The sequence below is a fragment of the Ptychodera flava genome, chromosome 13, assembly GCF_041260155.1.
Source record: "Ptychodera flava strain L36383 chromosome 13, AS_Pfla_20210202, whole genome shotgun sequence".
NCBI classification, from domain to species: Eukaryota; Metazoa; Hemichordata; class Enteropneusta; family Ptychoderidae; genus Ptychodera; species Ptychodera flava.
In genome coordinates, this window is record NC_091940.1 from 1,859,715 (window position 1) to 1,880,299 (window position 20,585).

General features: G+C 37.8%; 1 protein-coding gene across 1 annotated transcript in view; it reads left to right on the forward strand.

Annotated features, from left to right (window-relative positions):
* The window catches only part of LOC139148644 (E3 ubiquitin-protein ligase MARCHF6-like), a 47,030-nt gene extending 27,663 nt beyond the window's left edge, over positions 1–19,367 (forward strand). Inside the window, exons 14-20 of the mRNA XM_070720142.1 lie at positions 1,027–1,456; positions 3,763–4,014; positions 13,406–13,540; positions 13,857–13,946; positions 14,288–14,420; positions 15,512–15,647; positions 16,585–19,367. Of these exons, the coding sequence (XP_070576243.1) occupies positions 1,027–1,456; positions 3,763–4,014; positions 13,406–13,540; positions 13,857–13,946; positions 14,288–14,420; positions 15,512–15,647; positions 16,585–16,645 (1,237 nt within the window). The 3' untranslated portion in view covers positions 16,646–19,367. The remainder of the gene's footprint in view (positions 1–1,026; positions 1,457–3,762; positions 4,015–13,405; positions 13,541–13,856; positions 13,947–14,287; positions 14,421–15,511; positions 15,648–16,584) is intronic.
* Positions 19,368–20,585: the final 1,218 nt, after the last annotated feature.

A 20,585-nucleotide genomic window follows, 5' to 3' on the forward strand; every position in this document is an offset into this window, starting at 1 on the left:
GTCTTACCCAGTGCTAGACCTGTCAGCCTACTGTGCTGTGTCTTACCCTGTGCTAAGCCTGGCAGCCTACTGTGCTGTGTCTTACCCAGTGCTTGACCTGGTAGCCCACTGTGTTGTGTCTTACCCTGTGCTAGACCTGTCAGCCTACTGTGCTGTGTCTTACCCTGTGCTAAGCCTGGCAGCCTACTGTGCTGTGTCTTACCCTGTGCTAAGCCTGGCAGCCTACTGTGCTGTGTCTTACCCAGTGCTAGACCTGGCAGCCTACTGTGCTGTGTCTTACCCAGTGCTAAGCCTGGCAGCCTACTGTACTGTGTCTTACCCAGTGCTAGACCTGTCAGCCTACTGTGCTGTGTCTTACCCAGTGCTAGACCTGGCAGCCTACTGTGCTGTGTCTTACCCAGTGCTAGACCTGTCAGCCTACTGTGCTGTGTCTTACCCTGTGCTAAGCCTGTCAGCCTACTGTGCTGTGTCTTACCCAGTGCTAGACCTGTCAGCCTACTGTGCTGTGTCTTACCCAGTGCTAGACCTGTCAGCCTACTGTGCTGTGTCTTACCCAGTGCTAGACCTGTCAGCCTACTGTGCTGTGTCTTACCCTGTGCTAAGCCTGGCAGCCTACTGTGCTGTGTCTTACCCAGTGCTAGACCTGGCAGCCTACTGTGCTGTGTCTTACCCAGTGCTAGACCTGGCAGCCTACTGTGCTGTGTCTTACCCAGTGCTAGACCTGTCAGCCTACTGTGCTGTGTCTTACCCAGTGCTAGACCTGGCAGCCTACTGTGCTGTGTCTTCCCCTTTGGTAGGCATGGCAGTGCTGGCTGTGTCTTACCCAATGCTAGGCCTTACAGCCAAAAACTGTTGATGTGAAATGCCATCCATGAATACATGTACATTCCGTAAAAGTAATCCAATGCTATATAAATGTGGGAAGTCCATTTTATTGACTCCTTACAATTTGCCATCTCTCTGTCCATGTAAGGTTCAATCCAATGTGACCAATATGAATTATTGATATGATCTTATTATTTGCAGTAACTTGAGATCATACTTGCTTGGTGATGTACCATTGGATACCATTGATGGTGTTTATATCGATGATAATGATCAAGCTAATGCAGCAGACAGAAATGATGATAATGAAATGAATGCAGCAAACGTCAATGAAGAGGAAGATGAGGCAAATGGTGAAGATGATGAAAATTCTGGATCAGATGATGGTGAATCAAGTGACGATGATGTTGAAATGGCTGATATTGATGATGAGATAGATGCTGATGCAGCTAATAATGACGTAGCAATGGCAGCAGAAGATGATGTTGATGTTGCTAATTTACCACAGCCTGAGTTACCTATGCCATTAATTCATAACCAAGCGTTACATGCTGCACATGAAGCCTTGTTAAACCAAGGAGGACCTACTGGATTTCAACCGTATAAACGACCGTCTTTATTTCATGTCAGGGTAAGATTAATTTAGATTTTGCTGATTACACCCCTAACTTACTCCATATCTGTGACTGCCTTAGCCAAGATTGACCATGACCTATCAAATAGACTGTTAGAAGACAAAAAAATTTTATCCCTGTACTTGAATATTATCATAACTCCCTGTTCATATATTAACCCCTCCTCCAGCTGCTTTTAGAGTATTTTTGAAAATGTGATACGTCCATCTATAAACCCTTACCCTAGTTTAGCTGAAATATTGAATTCAAATATCAACCACAGTACTGATAAGGTATGTGAAAATGTGACTGATTGACGAACTGTGGATTTTGAAGATATCTTCACTGGGTTGTATGACAAAATAATGTTACAGAAACAGTGCATCAGTTGCAGCAGTACTTGTGTTTATGTTCAAATATGAACAGCAATCAGGTCCGAACATTGTTATGAGGGATGTTCCAGGGTTAGATGAGGGATGTTCCAGGGTTAGATTAGGGATGTTCCAGGGTTAGATTAGGGATGTTCCAGGGTTAGATGAGGGATGTTCCAGGGTTAGATGAGGGATGTTCCAGGGTTAGATGAGGGATGCTCCAGGGTTGGATGAGGGATGTTCCAGGGTTAGATGAGGGACGTTCCAGGGTTAGATGAGGGATGTTCCAGGGTTAGATGAGGGATGTTCCAGGGTTAGATTAGGGATGTTCCACGGTTAGATGAGGGATGTTCCAGGGTTAGATGAGGGATGCTCCAGGGTTGGAAAAGTGAAATGAATCATAGTAGTTGGTAAAATAATTATATTGTTATTTTCATGCAAATCAGACTGTTTGTTGTTATGTCTCCAGTACGCTGGGAGTGTGAGAACACCAGTGTAGGATTGATTTGTTCTTGCACTCTGTATTGTCACGCTATTGAACCACATTTTCAAATGTGTGTGATTGACCAAAGTATGATGCCATGTGGTTATTTTGATGAACACATTACTGAATTATTAATACTAAATACTGTTAAGAGCAGTGAGAAGAAAATTTTCATCAGTATAAACATGTTGAGCATCTGTAAACATGTACATGACATGTATAGCATTATATTTGAGCAGATGTGGACTATGTTTTTCGAAGGGGATTGATATTAATCAAAGAAAGTCATTGATGACAATGGTGTTTTCTACAATAGAATACCATAGCCTTAATTTCTTAAAAGTATTGAAGGGATGTCAGACTTGTCGGAGAAATAATGTCTCATGCTCATTGGACAGAAATTCCCCAACTCGCATTAGACATTCTATGATTTCAGTCCTTTTGGGTGTGGGATTCTTTTGATCATTGAAAGTTCACCTGCTCTTGCGTACAACAAATGCATGTTGACCCTATGTAATGTTTACAGGTAGTATATGTAATCAATGTGGATCAGCTGAATACGGGGTGTCTTTGTTCTAAGGTTTCTCCATAATTCAGTAATTAATTGAGTTTTATTTATTTCTGAAATGATGTTGCTGTAGGTACAGCTAATAACAACATTTCAGCAGCAGTTGCAATGTTGTAGTTGTTGTTTTCTAACAATTAAACCTGATATTCATTCAGTTTGATATTTTTGATAAATGTACTGAGATGAATCAGCCAATAGTGACATCCGTTTGAATCACTGATTACAGTGTTGTACCATTTTATGTTCAAACTGTGATGTTGGCTATCAATGACATACTGAAAGTGTTAGTCTACCATGCATTATAATATAAACCATGCAGATGATGCACCTTGTAAACTAATTAATACATGTTTAATGAGTGTCAATAAATTTACATCCAATCACTGATATTCAGCTGTGGAAGTAAAATTCCTGATTGTGCTGCAAAGTTTATAATTTATCTCATTTCCCCCCCCCCCCCCCCCCCCCCCCCCCCCGCAGATAAACCACATTGTAGTACAATTCCAATTGAATGTTGCTTTTGTGTTTTGGTTAATACAAGTAATATTTCTCCAAGTAAACCATAATTTCATGATCTTGTCTCACAGCGTTGGCCTATAATATATTGAAAGCTCGATTACAGTGATTGACGTCATTTTTGGCTATGCTGTTTCTTATTTTTGTCAATGATAAGTTATGTTTGACACTGTAATGAAAGCTGTAATCATATGACTACTTCACTGAAAGTCTCACACATGTCCATAAAAATCAAAGTGTATGGCAATTGCATATTTTTTGTTCATGATCCACACTTCTATTTACGACACATAATTACAATACATTTTGTTTATCAGGGTATAAGGGACATATTGCTGTTGACTGCTACTCACTATTCGATGCCAAAATTTTTTTGTTTTTCAGTTGGTGCTACTGATTATCCTGATGTGTGTGACTTTACTTGTCGCTAGTTTTATCTGCCTGACAGTACCAGTTACTATTGGAAGAGCAATCATGTCCTTATGGATGGGAGATGCTAAAGTTCATGAACTCTACACAGCAGCCTGTGGACTCTATGTCTGTTGGGTTACTCTTCGAGCTGGAACTGTCTTCCTTACATGGTTACCTCATGGATGGTTAAATGTTGCCCAAAGAGTCAAAGAGTATGTTGTTTTGGTAAGAGAAATACTGTTTTAAGATCAACAACAAATTACATAACCTTTGCGAGATGATGGTACTACAACAGGCCACACAATATCTCACATGAAAAGGGTCAAGTATGGTACATTATTACAGCTACTTATATTTTAGAAACATGTATGAAATAATTTATACAAAGTGATATTTTAGGATCTAACTGGCACACAGTTGCTCATACCAGTAACATCTTAAAGTGGCACTCCCGCTTGGTGATATTTTTAAAACAATTTTTTTTAATTCCAACGGTCAATATTTGACGTGGTGACTGCGCGCAGATCACGAGATATCAATAAAAACATGTCTTCAAAAAAGTAAGAGTTTGAATTCGGGTGGCCCACCTAAATTCAGTTTCCGAACATCGAACGTTCGGAACTGGGGCCGTTGTCAACTAAGCTAGGGAGTATGAGTCTACGCTGATGCTGCTGTATGCCATAGTACCACTTGCGTCGGTGATCGGTCATGCCCCATGGGAGAAAGCCGAGTCTTACTGACTCGGCAAAAAAACACAAAAGAAAGTTTGCTGATTCCACCAGAATTCGCACAGGTGACCAGTATAACTGCTGGGAAAACTATCGGGAGTGCCTTGGCATTCTTACCCATAGAGATTTTGCGAAGCACTTATTAGACAGGTGAGTTCTGTTAACCTACCGAGTCACGGCGTATGAATTGAATTTGACCGTCACTTTTGTGGGTTTTTTTTAACAGCTCAGATTCCGGCCATTAGTTCCAGAGACCAGCTCTGGAACTGTTAGTTTTTGCTCACTTTCCTTCTTTCTTTTTTTCTTTCTTTCTGTCGTATTACTACCATAGAACATGCTATATACAAATTTCTACCTTCATTACCCATAATGCATTGCAACATGCTTATGACGTCATAGCTCAGCTCGGACGGGTTTCACAGGCATTTCTTCTTTGTTTATTTATTTATTTTTTATTTTGCATTGCACAAATATCAAATTGCGTTCAGCTATTAATAACGCTAGCTTTCTTCGCTTTGTTTTTGTTGCTTTTTGATTTTTATTTTTCTCTAAATACTCGCCGTACGTGGTGCTATACTGTTACGTCATACGCCTTCCATATGGTTTAGACTCACGCTGGTTTTTGCCCGAGTGCTCATGGGTTGAATGAGATTAACAATGTCGGCGGATACGAACGCTTCCCTCGCATAGAAAGAGAAAAGTAGGCTTTGCGTAAGTTTACAAGTGCGGCTGGGCACATCATGTACCTAGGCGAGGTGGGTGTGCTCGATAACGAAGATCAATGCAAGTTTTGGATTCAAAATCGGCTGTTTTCGGCGGAGAAACTGCCCGCCGTATTTCTTAGGAGCCACCAGCGGTTTTTGTATATCAGTCTGCAGGGCTGTGGTGGGAGGCCGTTTAACGCTGGTAACACACAGCCCTGCCATGCAGAGCTAGGCATAGCATAGTGAACTGTCTGTCACTGCACCGGCATGCGTTGGCTGCAGGTAAAAGCAACTCAACTTTCCAAGATCAAACGGTCAGTATCTTGTGAAAACAGCGACATAGCAATGAAAATTGTTTTAGTCAGTGGTGAAAACTCTTAACAGATGAAGCGTTAATTGCTTTTAATCAAATGAAAATGCATGTGGCCTCGGTTTTCAAGTTCATTGGCCTAGGTCCGATGTCTCCTCTCGTCTGATATACATTTCTGTGCATTGTCGCCCCCGTATGTATCTGTTGCATTTTTACCGTACATGTAGGCATTTGTAATCTGTGTACTGTAATTCCCTGGACTGCCTTGCTTTTAGTTGTATTCTGTTGTTGTATCAGCCCTCACTATAGGTACGTGCTTGCATATTAAAATCCCAAGCACTTTCATTCTGCACCAATCTCTGTCACACACTCTTTCTTCCGCTGCTCTGGTCTCTGGAACTTCGCTTTTGCTTGCAAATGCTTTCTAGTTAGTCCCCACGGACACGGTCCGGGGGGACTTATAGGTTTGGTCATGTCCGTGTGTTCGTGCGTGCGTCCGTGTGTGCATCCGTCTGTTCATCCATCTGTTCACGCAGATATCTCAGAGATGCCTAGAGCGATTTCATTCAAACTTGGTACAAGGATTACTTCTTATGTCATACAGATGCACGTTGATTTGTTTTGTGATACGATCCAATATGGCTGCCAGGCGGCCATTTTATTACGATTTTTTCATGTATAGAGCCATTACTCAGGCATGTTTCAACCGACTTTATTCAAAGTTGGTACAAGGACATTGACCAATGACATAGAGATGCACGTCAATTTGTTTTGTGATACGATCCAATATGGCCGCCAGGCGGCCACTTAAATACGATTTTTACATGTACAGAGCCATAACTCAGGCATGTTTCAAACGGTTTTATTCAAAGTTGGTACAAGGACATTGACTAATGTCATATATATGCATGTCAATTTGTTTTGTGATACGATCCAATATGCCTGCCGTGCGGCCATTTTGTTACAATTGTTTCATGAACAGAGCCGTAACTCAGACATGTATCAACTGATTTTATTCAAATTGGGTACAAGGACATCGACCTATGTCATACATATGCATGTCAATTTGTTTTGTGATACAATCCAATATGGCCGCCAGGCAGCCATTTTATTACGATTTTTTCATGTACAGAGCCATCACTCAAGTATGTTTCAACCGATTTTATTCAAAGTTGGTACAAGGACATTGATGTATGTCATAGCTATGCACATCAATTTGTTTTTTGATACAGTCCAATATGGCCGCTGTGCGGCCATTTTATTACGATTTTTTCATGTACAGAGCCATAACTCAGGTATATCTCAACTGATTTCATTCAAAGTTGGTACAAGGACATTGACCTATGTCATACACATGCACATTGATTTGTGTTGTGATACGGTCCAATATGGCTGCCATGTGGCCATTTTGTTATGTTTTTTTCATGTCCGGAACCATAACTCAGACATGTATCAAGTGAATTTATTCAAAAGTATTTTTATCACAGACCTAATGAAGAGGACTCTAATCTCTCTGAGGACCTGTTATCAAAGTATCCATTAACAAGTGGGGACTGTGTCATCAACGATGACTTGTTTTTATCATATTGTTGTCAACATTCATTATTTTTCATGGATGACCATATTTGTGGCACCCGACTTGGCCCAAGACCAAGGACTGAAACTGGTGGAAATGTACATCGTGAGTGATAGGCCCTATGTAAATTTTTCATGCACAGGCTTTATTCAATTCGTAAACCAAACTCAATTGGTATAAATTTTCCGAAAGTTTATCAATCTTCTAGGGGACAATTTAGATTACACATTTTTGCCTTGCTAACAGCTCACTGCACATACGGATAGCCGACTCAAGTCGACAATGCAATACAATACAGTGGCGATGGACATTGACAGGATTTCAACATTTTGAAACTGTAAATGGCAAAAACTACCTTGATGCGGTAGGAGATGATATCAGTGATATAAATCCGAACCGTACATTTTCTTTCATATTCAAATTGGAAACATTTTTATGAAACAGAACTTAGTTTTGGCCGACAGGCTGTCTCAGCACTGGCAGACGACAAAATGTAGCAAAATCAGAGAAGGCGAAAATAACTGGTTGAAAATAATGAAAATAACAAAAACTAAGGAGAAGTTTTAAAAAAAACGTACCTGAGGTAAAGGCATAATGCTGTATATAAAGTCTTTGCAGTGGGAGGTAAATTAGTACGTCATTCGAACTTATTATGAACTCCCTAGGATATCGTCAATCAACACAACAACAAATCTTCGGGGGATTTCGGGTCATAATCAGAAATGATCGTAAAACTTCAGGATGTCAAAAATACTCTCGGGGAAATGATATGTTTTTAGCTCATATTTGGTTTTATATATAAATACCAAAAAGAGCTTATATGATGAGTCTGAGTGGCGTCTGTATGTCTGTATATTTGTGGGTATGTATGTGCGGATGTATGTCCGTCACACACAAAGGCTCCCATACTGCCAAAGCTACCGTCTCAGTATTTGGTGTACAGGTAGATGTAGGGGTTGAGATGTGATTTGTTCAAATGAACACATCAGTGTCAAAAATGTGCAAATGAGGTAAGAAAAAGGGAAATACTGCAAGTGTGCAGGAGTGGTGGCAGTGAACTGAATCAGCCCACACATCTGAATAAGAGGATTTTGACCTTTAACCTATTTGTATGCAGGGTACCTATTATGTTTGGGAGTGGTAGCAGTAACTGAAACAGCTAATTGGTCATTTCCTGTCATTGTTTATGAACTGTGACATATTAACAGATCTGCTGAAACCATGGATGTCTATTTTTGTACATCCACGGTTGAAAAATTTTCTGCTATGCATGTTGCTAAAGTTGACCTTCAGTACCTAAAGTTTCAGACCTTATTTACTTTTGTCATTCTTAATTTTCTGGTTTAAATATTTCTTGTTGTTTTTCTGGTTGTACTGTGCAGAAATTGTCATAACATCAATGTATAATTTTCTTGCACTGAACAGATAGAAATAACACTTATTGTTGATCTTTGGTATGTACCAATTCTGATCAAATTTGAGCGACACCGTATAATTGCGGTATTTTTATCGATATCTTGCGATCTGTGTGCAGTTGCCACATCAAATATGGACCGTTGGCATTAAAAAATGTGTTTTAAAAATTTTACCAAGTGGGAGTGCCACTTTAATCATGCTCTTTTAACTCTTTTCCTGTCAAGTCCATATTTCACCATTAAGGTCAAGATGGTTAAAATTAACAAAACACAATATATTCCATATGGTATATTTTAACATAATACCTTACATTTGAAGGCTGTTGAAAACATATATACTGTAAAGTTGATATTTTTGGACTGAAGATTCTATAACAGACTAAGCCAAGTGGGTGAAAATACGTCATGTTATGGCTCAATATCGCTTTTTACTGACTTGGCTGATGGGGAAGTGATACTGTCTGACAGGAAAAGGGTTAAAGTGTGAGGATTTGTACTGTTTAGGCAGATTTTGTACTTGATTTCCATGTGGACTCACTGAAGTATACTATTGTATATTCACTCACAAAATCCCACCAATCATGTTGTGATTGATATTTAAGCAATAAAGCACACCAAGCAACGGTATACCACACAATTTTGACCAGTTCATGACATACATGCATGAGCAATAGCAATTGCATATATGAAGTAAACTGGTCAAACCGAGTTGTATACCATCGCTTGGTATAATTTATTGCAATTCTATCATAACAGTATATGGAAATTCAAACATCAAAAAAGGAGTTTTGCTCAAGCCGAGAGCTCACGTTGTGCCAGCCATGGTATATTGCTAATATATTGCTAATATATTATGGTTCTTTTCACGTCTTGACCAATCAGATTGCTGTATTTGCGCCATCAATATACTGGTATGATGTAATACACATTATTGTATAGTCACTCACAATCTCATAATTTCATGTTGTGACTGATATTGCTCATTCACCCTTGGCTCCCAATGCTCAGAAATGGCAATTTTTACCTTCTCGTGTCTATTTATAGACAGAGAAGGTATTAGAGTTGAAAACCAATATGCTGCTGTCAAGAACTTCCGTCTGTCAAGACTTCCGTCTGTCAAGATCTGTTGACGTCATGCCATTGTGATGGGTCATATCATAAACTGGTGGGGGTGTTCATGGCTCAGGTTGAGGTGTGGGAGAACGATTTTGAGCTATGACAAAAATCAAAAGGGACTTAGCGGCATAGCCACAGTGTTAAGCCTTTCTCCAAGGTTTCTTAGTTGACTACAATCTATTACAGACTACTGAGCTGACGTTAGGGGTACTCACTTTGTGTTTGCTCACTCTGTGAGCGCTAGTGTTTGGTACTGAGTTGCGTGGATATCCCCTCATGGCCTCACGTGATCTGGGCCTGTTGCATAATCTGCAGAGATGATCATATGCCTCCGAGTCTGAAAACTGTCATTGTGTAAGCCTGTCGGCATTTTCCTTGCATTTTTTCTCATTTAATTTGCAAAATATCGGCGAGTACCTCAATATTTCAAGATAACCCTTTCTTCCCAATCGTTTCCTGGAGTTTCAGAGTCATATGAACGAAAATGAGTGAAAGTTTTAGACAGGAAAATCGGACGTTGGCCATGTTCAATGTTTACAGTACAATCAAAAGTTTACGTGGAGGAATTAACCAACAAACACAGGAGTGTTCATGATGCCCGCCCTCTAGAGGCAGACCCTCCTATATGAAGTACCACATTTGATGCTTGTGGAAAGCTTGACCACACAATGGAGCATTTAAACTTTTAGAAAATGACAAACTGAATAAGAAGGTATTCAGAAAATGTCAAATACTGAGGAAAAATGCGCAAATATTCAAAATAAACAGGTTAACTGATTGGTCAGCTATAAAAAACAATGAAAATGTTTATGATCAAGTTTTTGAGATGCGCACATTTTAACAAATACAGAAATTATTAACATTATAAATATAAGACCAAACTATTTTTTCAGGGATGGGACAGGTTGGAAATGAGGGGTGAGAGACAAAGGCACTCCTATTGCTGCATGTGGATGCAGCCACACCATTTCATTTACAGCATACTTATTCACTGTGTTGTGTTCAAGTTCCATATTGTACTGACTTTCATACAAGGATAACATAAGCAAATCAAATCAAATTAGAAAAGGATCAATGCTGTTGTGTGGATTTTGCTGAACATGGCTGATATTTCGCCCTATATATTTGGTATCCAGCAAAGGTATATTTTGATGTAAAGTCAAAATTAACACTACATTGCTGACAATATATTTTACCGTTTCTGCATGAATTTTTCTTCTTTAAATTATAGTATATTAGTACTTCAAACAGATTAACAGTTATCGTGATGTCAACCCATAATTTTACATCACAAAGACTGTAATTCTGCCAATTTTTTTTGTTTTTCAGTCATTATATAAATTTTGCACTGCACAAGATGATTGAACAAATTGCAATGTGTGAATTTGTAAACTCAAAGAATAAAAATCCTTTGGTCACAAATTAAATTATTTTTTGAAAAGAAATTTACTCTTAAACACTTTTAGCATATATTCTTTACACGGTCATGTATTTCAAGGAAAATATGCCTATTAAAAACAGTAATTTCTTCACTTTCAATTTTTTTTAAATACTATGACAATTATCAGCCATGAAGTTATACAAACACAAGACCAGATAAGCGTTTTTCATCATTTCCACAGGACTCTTTGGAAAATCCATTAAAAACAGTTAAAAGTGACTGGAAATGATCACTTGGCATACATTTAATTTACAGATGCCAGGTTGTGTATTTCACATGCACTCAGGTCAGTAAGGAAGTGCGTCATTACTATTTTGGACTGTTAATTCTTATTTCTGAATTGTTTAACTTTTTTCCAGATTGAACTATCATTAGGCAGTTTATACTGTAGCTTAGAATTTTTTTGATTGATGTATTTAATCATCTTTTGGGTTCTTTGGGTCCATATCCCACCTCATGCCCCTACATCATCAACTATTTACCAACAACTCCATGCCAACAACCAATTACCTGACCTGGCCACACATTAGAGAAGGTACAGCGTCATTGACGGTATTTTTTAGTCCCCACGGACACCGTCCGGGGGGACTTATAGGTTTGGTCATGTCCGTGCGTCCGTCCGTCCGTCCGTCCGTGCGTCCGTCCGTTCACGCAGATATCTCAGAGATGCAAGGAGCGATTTCATTCAAACTTGGTACAAGGATTACTTCATATGTCATACAGATGCACGTCGATTTGTTTTGTGATATGATCCAATATGGCCGCCAGGCGGCCATTTTATTACGATATTTTCATGTACAGAGCCATAACTCAGACATGTTTCAACCGATTTTATTCAAAGTTGGTACAAGGACATTGACCAGTGTCATAGATATGCATGTCGATTTGTTTTGTGATACGATCCAATATGGCCGCCAGGCGGCCATTTTATTACAATTTTTTCATGTACAGAGCCATAACTCAGACATGTTTCAACCAATTTTATTCAAAGTTGGTACAAGGACATTGACCAATGTCATAGATATGCAAGTGTATTTGTTTTGTGATACGATCCAATATGGCCGCCTGGCGGCCATTTTATTACAATTTTTTCATGTACAGAGCCATAACTCAGACATGTTTCAACCAATTTTATTCAAAGTTGGTACAAGGACATTGACCAATGTCATAGATATGCAAGTCTATTTGTTTGTGATACGATCCAATATGGCCGCCTGGCGGCCATTTTATTATGATTTTTTCATGTACAGAGCCATAACTCTGACATGTTTCAACCGATTTTATTCAAAGTTGTACAAGGACATTGACCAATGTCATAGATATGCAAGTCTATTTGTTTTGTGATACGATCCAATATGGCCGCCTGGCGGCCATTTTATTACGATTTTTCATGTACAGAGCCATACCTCTGACATGTTTCAACCGATTTTATTCAAAGTTGGTACAAGGACATTGACCAATGTCATAGATATGCATGTCAATTTGTTTTGTGATACGATCCAATATGGCCACCAGGCGGCCATTTTATTACAATTTTTTCATGTACAGAGCCATAACTCAGACATGTTTCAACCAATTTTATTCAAAGTTGGTACAAGGACATTGACCAATGTCATAGATATGCATGTCGATTTGTTTTGTGATACGATCCAATATGGCCGCCTGGCGGCCATTTTATTACAATTTTTTCATGTATAGAGCCAAACTCAGGCATATCTCAACCGATTTTATTCCAAGTTGGTACAAGGACATTGACCTATGTCATACATATGTACGTCTATTTGGTTTGTGATACGATCCAATATGGCCGCTAGGCAGCCATTTATTACGATGTTTTCATGTACAGAGCCGTAATACTCAGACATGTATCAAGCGAATTTATTCAAAGTTGGTACAAGGAGATTGACTACTGTCATACATATGCATGTCAATTTGTTATGTGATACGATCCAATATGGCTGCCGTGCGGCCATTTTGTTACGATTTTTTCATGTACAGAGCCATAATACTCAGGCATATCTCAAACGATTTTATTCAAAGTTGGTACAAGGACATTAACCTATGTCATACATATGTAGGTCTTTTTTGTATGTAGGTCATTCTTGGCCATTGAGCGCTATCTGTATCAAAGTATTTTTATCACAGACCTAATTAATGAAGAGGACTCTATCCTCTCTGAGGACATGTAATCAAAGTACCCATTAACAAGTGGGGACTGTCATCAACGATGATTTTTTTGTATTGCCTCAAAGACATAAACAACTGTTCTACTGTATTCCTTGCTGTCTCTCTCATGTCTTATTAATGATATACTTGATTTTTACAGGCTGTGAAGGCTTTGATAGTAGCTGCTATCTTGATTGGTGTAGTGCCATTATTACTTGGTCTGTTATTTGAGCTTGTGATAGTTGCTCCTCTCAGAGTGCCCCTAGACCAATCACCAGTGTTTTTTCCATGGCAGGTAATTACAATCATATCTGCACACATCTAATATCATCTTTGAGATAATACATTGTGCATTTGATGAAATCCCACAACATTGATATACAGTGTTTATGTGGTGTGTGCATATTGTCATCTTATTCAATTTCAGTTCTAGAAAAAAGTGTTCTCATTAATTCAAGTTCACAGATAGTCTTGTTTAATCAATTTTTGAAAGTGCACTGTTAGGTATTCTGCTGGATGGAATGTCATTATAGATGTAATTAATTTAGAACAATTTGCATACATGAGAGAATTACATATACCTTAAAATATCTTTATTTTTGTATTATTAGGATTGGGCTTTAGGTGTATTGCATACCAAAATTATATGTGCAATAACTATGATGGGACCAAGCTGGTGGCTGAAAAGAGCTATGGAACAGGTAATATGTACAGAGATTTGTGTGAGCAGTAACTTTGATAGAACCTCATATGTTTACTTGTATGTGTCTATGATTCCACTCTTCAGTTTTAAAAAGACTAGATCATGGTGTCTCCAAATTTTACTAAACACACTACATTGTCTTCATTTACGGTTCCTATGTAGCATAGCTATAGTGTTTTTATATAATCCTCTAGCAGCTGTTTTGTGGAAGGATATTAACAACTAAGTGTTTTTAATGTACCAGTAATTATTTTTGTAGGTTATCAATTATTTAATAATGAATCCTTCAGTCTGGTACAACCAAATGCTTACTATGTTTCCATGTAATTCATTCCACAGGTATATCAAGATGGCTTCAGAAATTTGAATTTGAAATTCATCTTTAGACACTTGGCATTGCCAGTTGTCACCAGTTTACTCTTAGCCTTGACTGTACCATATTTCTTTGCTGCTGGTATTGTTCCATTGCTGGGTAAGTTACACATTATCTTCACATTGGTTGGTGCATACATAGAGAACTAGCAGCTAGTATTCTTGTGTCTCTAACTCCATGTTTAGAATGACTCCATCATGTATATATCTTTCTTTACAATCAATCGTTAGTTCCAATTTATTCCAAGATGGTGCATGGTGCTTATATCCTATTGGTCTTATGTGTAAGCTTTATTCTGTCAAGCAGTGCGCTCTTAATTTAGTTGTTAAGCCAGACTTGGTTCGTATTAGTAGAAGAATTTGTAGTGCAGTTCACACAGGCCATTATAAAATACCTCTGAAACGACTTTGGTCCAATACTGGCATAAAAAGTTACATGTGAATGCTCCCAAGTGGTTTCAAATTTGAAACAGTTTAGCTGGCCAGACCTGAACCTGTGTAGGGATTAACTCTATCCGCAATTTGCTGTGTGGATGGACTGAGCTTCTTCAGAGCTGTCTTAAACACCCTCATGCGATAGGTATTTGTAACATATAACAAACAACAACCAACATTCAATTTCCTTTTTACCATGGCTGCCAAATAGAGCACTACATCTAGTGGCAATAATTGGTCTGACGATGAAATCAGTCTCAGTATAGGTGGATGGAAGTATACAGAGAATGCTATACGGAACCTGTAGATACAGTCTCGTTTACAAAAAAAAATTGCTAAAAGGACTCTACAAAAGGGTTTAAACAGGATAGCGGATCAATCCCACCAAAAGATAAAGGCACTGAAACTGAAGTACAAAGAAGTTGTTGACAGCAACAGGCAGTACAACAGTATGAAAGCATTCATGTCAGCCATCTTGTTACAATGTTGTATACTTGACCATGTACACCTTTTGAACTTGAGAGGGAGCATTAAGCAGGCTTAAACACCAAAACAAAGACTTAATTTTGTGAGTGTGGACACAAGCAGACTCAAACTATAATCCCCTGTGTTTGCAAATCTCAAATAGTGCCACAGAAACTTCCAGTTTTTCCTCTCTGAACACAGAAAATATTTTAGTGGTTTTTGATCCATACTGAAACTCACTGTGCAAATAATCATTACCAGAATTCCAATGACTTTTGTTTTTGTCGTCAGGTTTTACTGATGATACAACTCATTTTATTGTGAGAAGGATCTACCCAGTCTTGCTAATGATTGTAAGTGTTATTGGTGTTGTCACTTTCCAAGCAAGACAGTTTAAGAAGTTATATGAACACATCAAAAATGAAAGGTAGGTCTTTATTTATAACTTCCAATGATCAGTGCTAAGTGTCTCTCTGTAAAATACTTTGTTTTTTAAGTGTTCATGAAAATTTGTTGGCATATACATGTTTAAGATTTGTGTGATATATCAAGAACATCTTTTCTGTGATATTAGTTTATGTGCTCAAAAATGCAATGTAAACAACTTTATTGGATATTACTTCTGCAATAAATCAATCAGAAATAGAAAACTGTGAAAAGTATGCAGACATATGTCACATTCACATTAATATTTACATGTGAACCTTTGCCATTGTTTAGGGTTCAAACCAACGTTTTATAAACCCCTTTAAATGGTGTCCTGATTTGGAGTGTGGTTGCATAACAGTGTACTGTGTCCATGTGTTAAAGGTATACAGTCACCTGTAATCTAAATATGCCCATATATGGTCAAAGGGGCATTCCTTGGTATTCAAAATGCCCATGCGAGGGTGCTGTTTTTAAAAAGTGGCCACCCGCTTAAAATCTGTGATTGTTGGATTTTCTCTTTCCGTGGTAACTGTGGCAAAATTGGAACAGGTGACAGTATACCTTTAAGCAACGCTATACTCCAACTCTCTTTAACCCTTTTCCTGCCAAGTCCGTATTTCACCACCAGGTCAAGATGGTTAAAATAAATGAAAAACAACGTATTCCATATGATGTACTTTAACATAATACTGTACATTTGAAGGCTGTTGAAAACATAATACTGTAAAGTTGATTTTTTTTGGACAAAAGATGCTATAACATACCAAACCAAGTGGGTGAAAATACGTAATTTTTTGGCTCAATACCGCTTTTTACTGACTTGGCTGATTGTGAAGTGATACAGTTATTACTGTCTGGCAGGAAAAGGGTTAAGTTGGAGTTAGGTATATTCAAGCATTAGTATTATAGTTTCCTAAATTGTGTTTGGTTTTCAGGTACCTAGTTGGACAGAGACTTGTGAACTATGAAAGACGACAACGAAATAGTTCATCGTAAAATATAGTTGACAAGTGACATCCATGAATTGTAACTGTTGATTGGACATCTTCCTCATGTATATAATTTGTTTTTACCTGGGATGGTGCTGCTTCATATTCAGTGGTGAAAGAAACAGATGAATGTCTTTGATAAAGCCAAGCATTTGATTTCAGCCAGTCTCTTTATAGAAAGCAATGAACAGTTATTTATTCATCATACCTTTGAGTGTCTTGTCACTGATGTGAAATGTATCATATTATGTTGTTGCTTTGAAGAAAGAGCATATCTTTTTTGATTTTTTCACTACTTTTGTCTTTTATGTCAAGTAGTATTTTGTTCTACTCTGCAAAGCATGTTGAGATACACAGTATTCAGCTTGTCAACTCAGCCTGTATATGTGTAGACTGTATTGTAATTCAAATGTTTTCAATTACATTGCATTTGTTGACATGCTAAACTGGTTGGTGTTTGAACATGCTTTTAGAACTTGCTATCGACATACAAAACAAAAATTGGGTAAAAATCATAAAAAATAGCTACCATTCCTTTAATATGTTCTTCTGAGATTTCCAGAAAGAATGTTGCTTAAATGCACTGTCTTACTGCTTTCAAATTTGAACAATATGTTCCATAGGTATAAAGAACACAAATGGTCAAGATATATTCAAACTTGATGTGTAGTTAGTCCACAAAATGTTGTGATTTTGCAATTCATTTGTCATCACAGTAATTGTCTTATTGGTTGTTTCTGTCGAGATAAATAGAATTACCTTTGGTGATAAAATAATGGTTTCATAACATTAACTGTTTCTAGACACACTGAGCACTGTGCATTTTGTGGGTGCCTCTACATATTTGCTCTTCAGACAGTTTCAAGGGACCCATTGAATTATATGCCAGCATTTATCTTGCACTGTATAGTGTAGATGTGCAGATTATCAGTTGCATGTCATAGCACTCCACACTGGAGATGGAACTCTGAAGAAAACTGTCGTGATACTGTTGAAAATGGTCACCACTTAACCCATTGGACATCCTAGTCACAAATTGATACCAAGAAGGCCATTATGAAATACTGCAGAGTATGGTGTGAGACATTAGAGCTTGTTGATACACAGTGCTAATCTCCTGCATATTCAATGATATTTTCATTGTTACTTCATAATATTTAGCAAACAAGACTGCTAGATCAATTTATTTAGCATAAACAATGATCCTATAGACAGATGGATTTTTTAATAGAAGTGAAGATTTGACTGTCAAATTGTTAAAAAGTTCTGATGGTGCATGAAAATTCTTGGCAATGTATCTGCTTACAAGTGTTAGAATGAACCCTTGAAACCATGGATTTGTACTTGACCAGAAGATGTCATTTATTAACTTTCTTGTACCGGGAATCATGATAATGAATGATTTGCTTTATCAACTTGATTTGGTCACTTGCCAGTGCTATAATCAGAGTATTGGATCATCAAAGAATTCATTTCATTCCATCAGTGCAACAAACTGTATCACTAATAGACTGGCACTGTGTGCATATCTTGATTTCTCATCCATTATTCCTTATGTGTTTTGGATCAAATCTTACCACAAAAAAATCTCACTAAATATCACTGTTATCAGTTATGAGAAGAAAGCAAGATCAAATATTCCCATCACTAAATACACCTCACTACATGATCTGCAAGCTCACTTAAATCCACAACCCCAGCTATGATTTTATTTTGGACAATCAAAGATTGTAAGTCTGCAAGTTCCAGTTCTTTAAGGCAAATTTTATATGTGTTCACATAGCATACAGAGAGGTATCTTTGAGTGTCATGTATGATAGAGAGATAGTTTGATTGAGAACGTGCTGAAAGGAGAATGTAATTTTCAATCAAATGCATAATGTTATACTTTTCTGAAAGACAAGCTGTCAACAACTCATCGTTGGCAGGAACTCACATGATCAGAACATTGTCTCTTCGGATTTACTTACACCAAGCACTACAATAATTTTCTGCAATTTCATTTGTGAATATATTTGCACAATACCTGGCTAAGAACAGTTCAATTTATTGGAGTTCCATGTGTTTGCTTGACTGGCATGAATTTAGGACAAAAGAAAAATATGATATAAAAGAGAGAATTTTCAAAGGAAATGCAGCTAGAGTGATGTACCAGTAGAATGCCATCTTTCATGGTTTGTTTGTAAGTTTGTGTCTGTATTTCTGCAAAACAGCACATGGTCTCACATAAGTGTTGATTAAGTTGTGATGTGAAGAGAGAAGTCCAGTAAGTGAAATGAACAGCATGGCATAATGTGTTTCATTTTCATATTGCTTATTACTATTAAATTGTCAGAATTGGAGTAGTCTGTTCTGATGGTACACTACAGTGCATAGTAACGTTCAATGGATTGTAATGTAATCTAATGACACTGAAAACACACGATTGGTCAATTTCTGCAGAGATATCAAGCATTATTTATTGAAATAGATATAGTCCATCACTTGACAATGACAGAAAACAGTTGCTGACTCAAAAATGTTGGTTTTCATTATTTGAGAGATGCTTGCAAAGCTTAATCAGTGATGGTGTCTTGTTTCACGGTGTATGTACAGTTTCATTAATTCCATTCTATTGAATTTCATGATTTTTAGATATCTTGCCTTTGAACTTTACGCATTTCAAATGTGAAAGATTTTTGGCTCAATACAAGCTGAGTTGTATTTACAATAAAGATCACAATAACTCATGAACTGTTGTAAGACTGAATTCTGATCACCTAAACTCCTCTCAAAATGTATTTATTTTCAATATCATCTCACATACACATGTGTATTGAGAGACACAACAGGTTTGGATTGAATGCTTGTGTCAACATGTTACTCAATACAACTTATCAACTGAATAGTTGCAGACCTAAAAATGTTGCCTTTTTACTCTCAAATCACATCTAGAAACATCACACAAGTTTATATTCAATCAAATATATTTTAAAATTTATTTATGGAGGTCAAGCTGCAAACTGAGTCAAAATACTGTTTCTTCCAACAAGTTAGCATAAACTGACTGCCTCAATCTGAATAAAAATAGGTTTAGAGGTGACTAAGGTGCCATCTTTGTTTGCTCCTTGCTGTTTTAGTTTGCTGATCATGATCGTGTGGTGAGGCCACTAAATGAGAACAGCAAAGGTGGTTGCATTGTGATCCTTGCGTCTGATTTTATGAGATCAAATATCACAGAAGAAGGTGAATAATTGCTCCACATTTAACAAGGTAATTTTTGCAGTTTGTGGTACTATTTATTTACTAGTTCATATTTATCTAATGATCTTTTTGTAGCTATGTTGTTTGTTTTTGTGTTTATTTGTTTTTTATTCAGCTTTAGAACCCTCAGCTGTTGCTCTGCCACTCTTGCAGCAGAATACATGTATTAGATGTTTCCTATAAACTTACCCTGCATAGTTTAAAACATCAGAAAACCAAACATCCAATTGTAAAGAGATTAGTAGATTTATTGACTGCCATGGCCAGAGGGTAACACCATACCCCCCCCCCCCCCAACTGTGAGTCACCTTTAAGTCCGTTTCCCAACTTTACAACAAATTTCATGGTAATTTGGCCATTCTATTCAGAAACTGTGTCCCATATGATGCGTAGTATCGACATTGGCCATGCATCAGCTGCAGCTGCTAGTACCTGCACGCATCAGAAAAGTAACAAAAGTACTAGTAGGGCTGTATGTTATTGGCCAGGCCTTCCATCCCAGCTTACACAACAGCAGCGTAGCCGGTAACACACGTCCCTGCCACGCACAGCCAGTTTGGTTCATTATCACACGCAAATCCATCATCAATAGGGTATCTAAACGACAACATCGTCTGTACACCTGTTTTTACGCATTCCACAAACTTACATGCAAGCCACGCACATCTCGCATTTCGACTCTCATGCTCTGGTAACTTACAGAC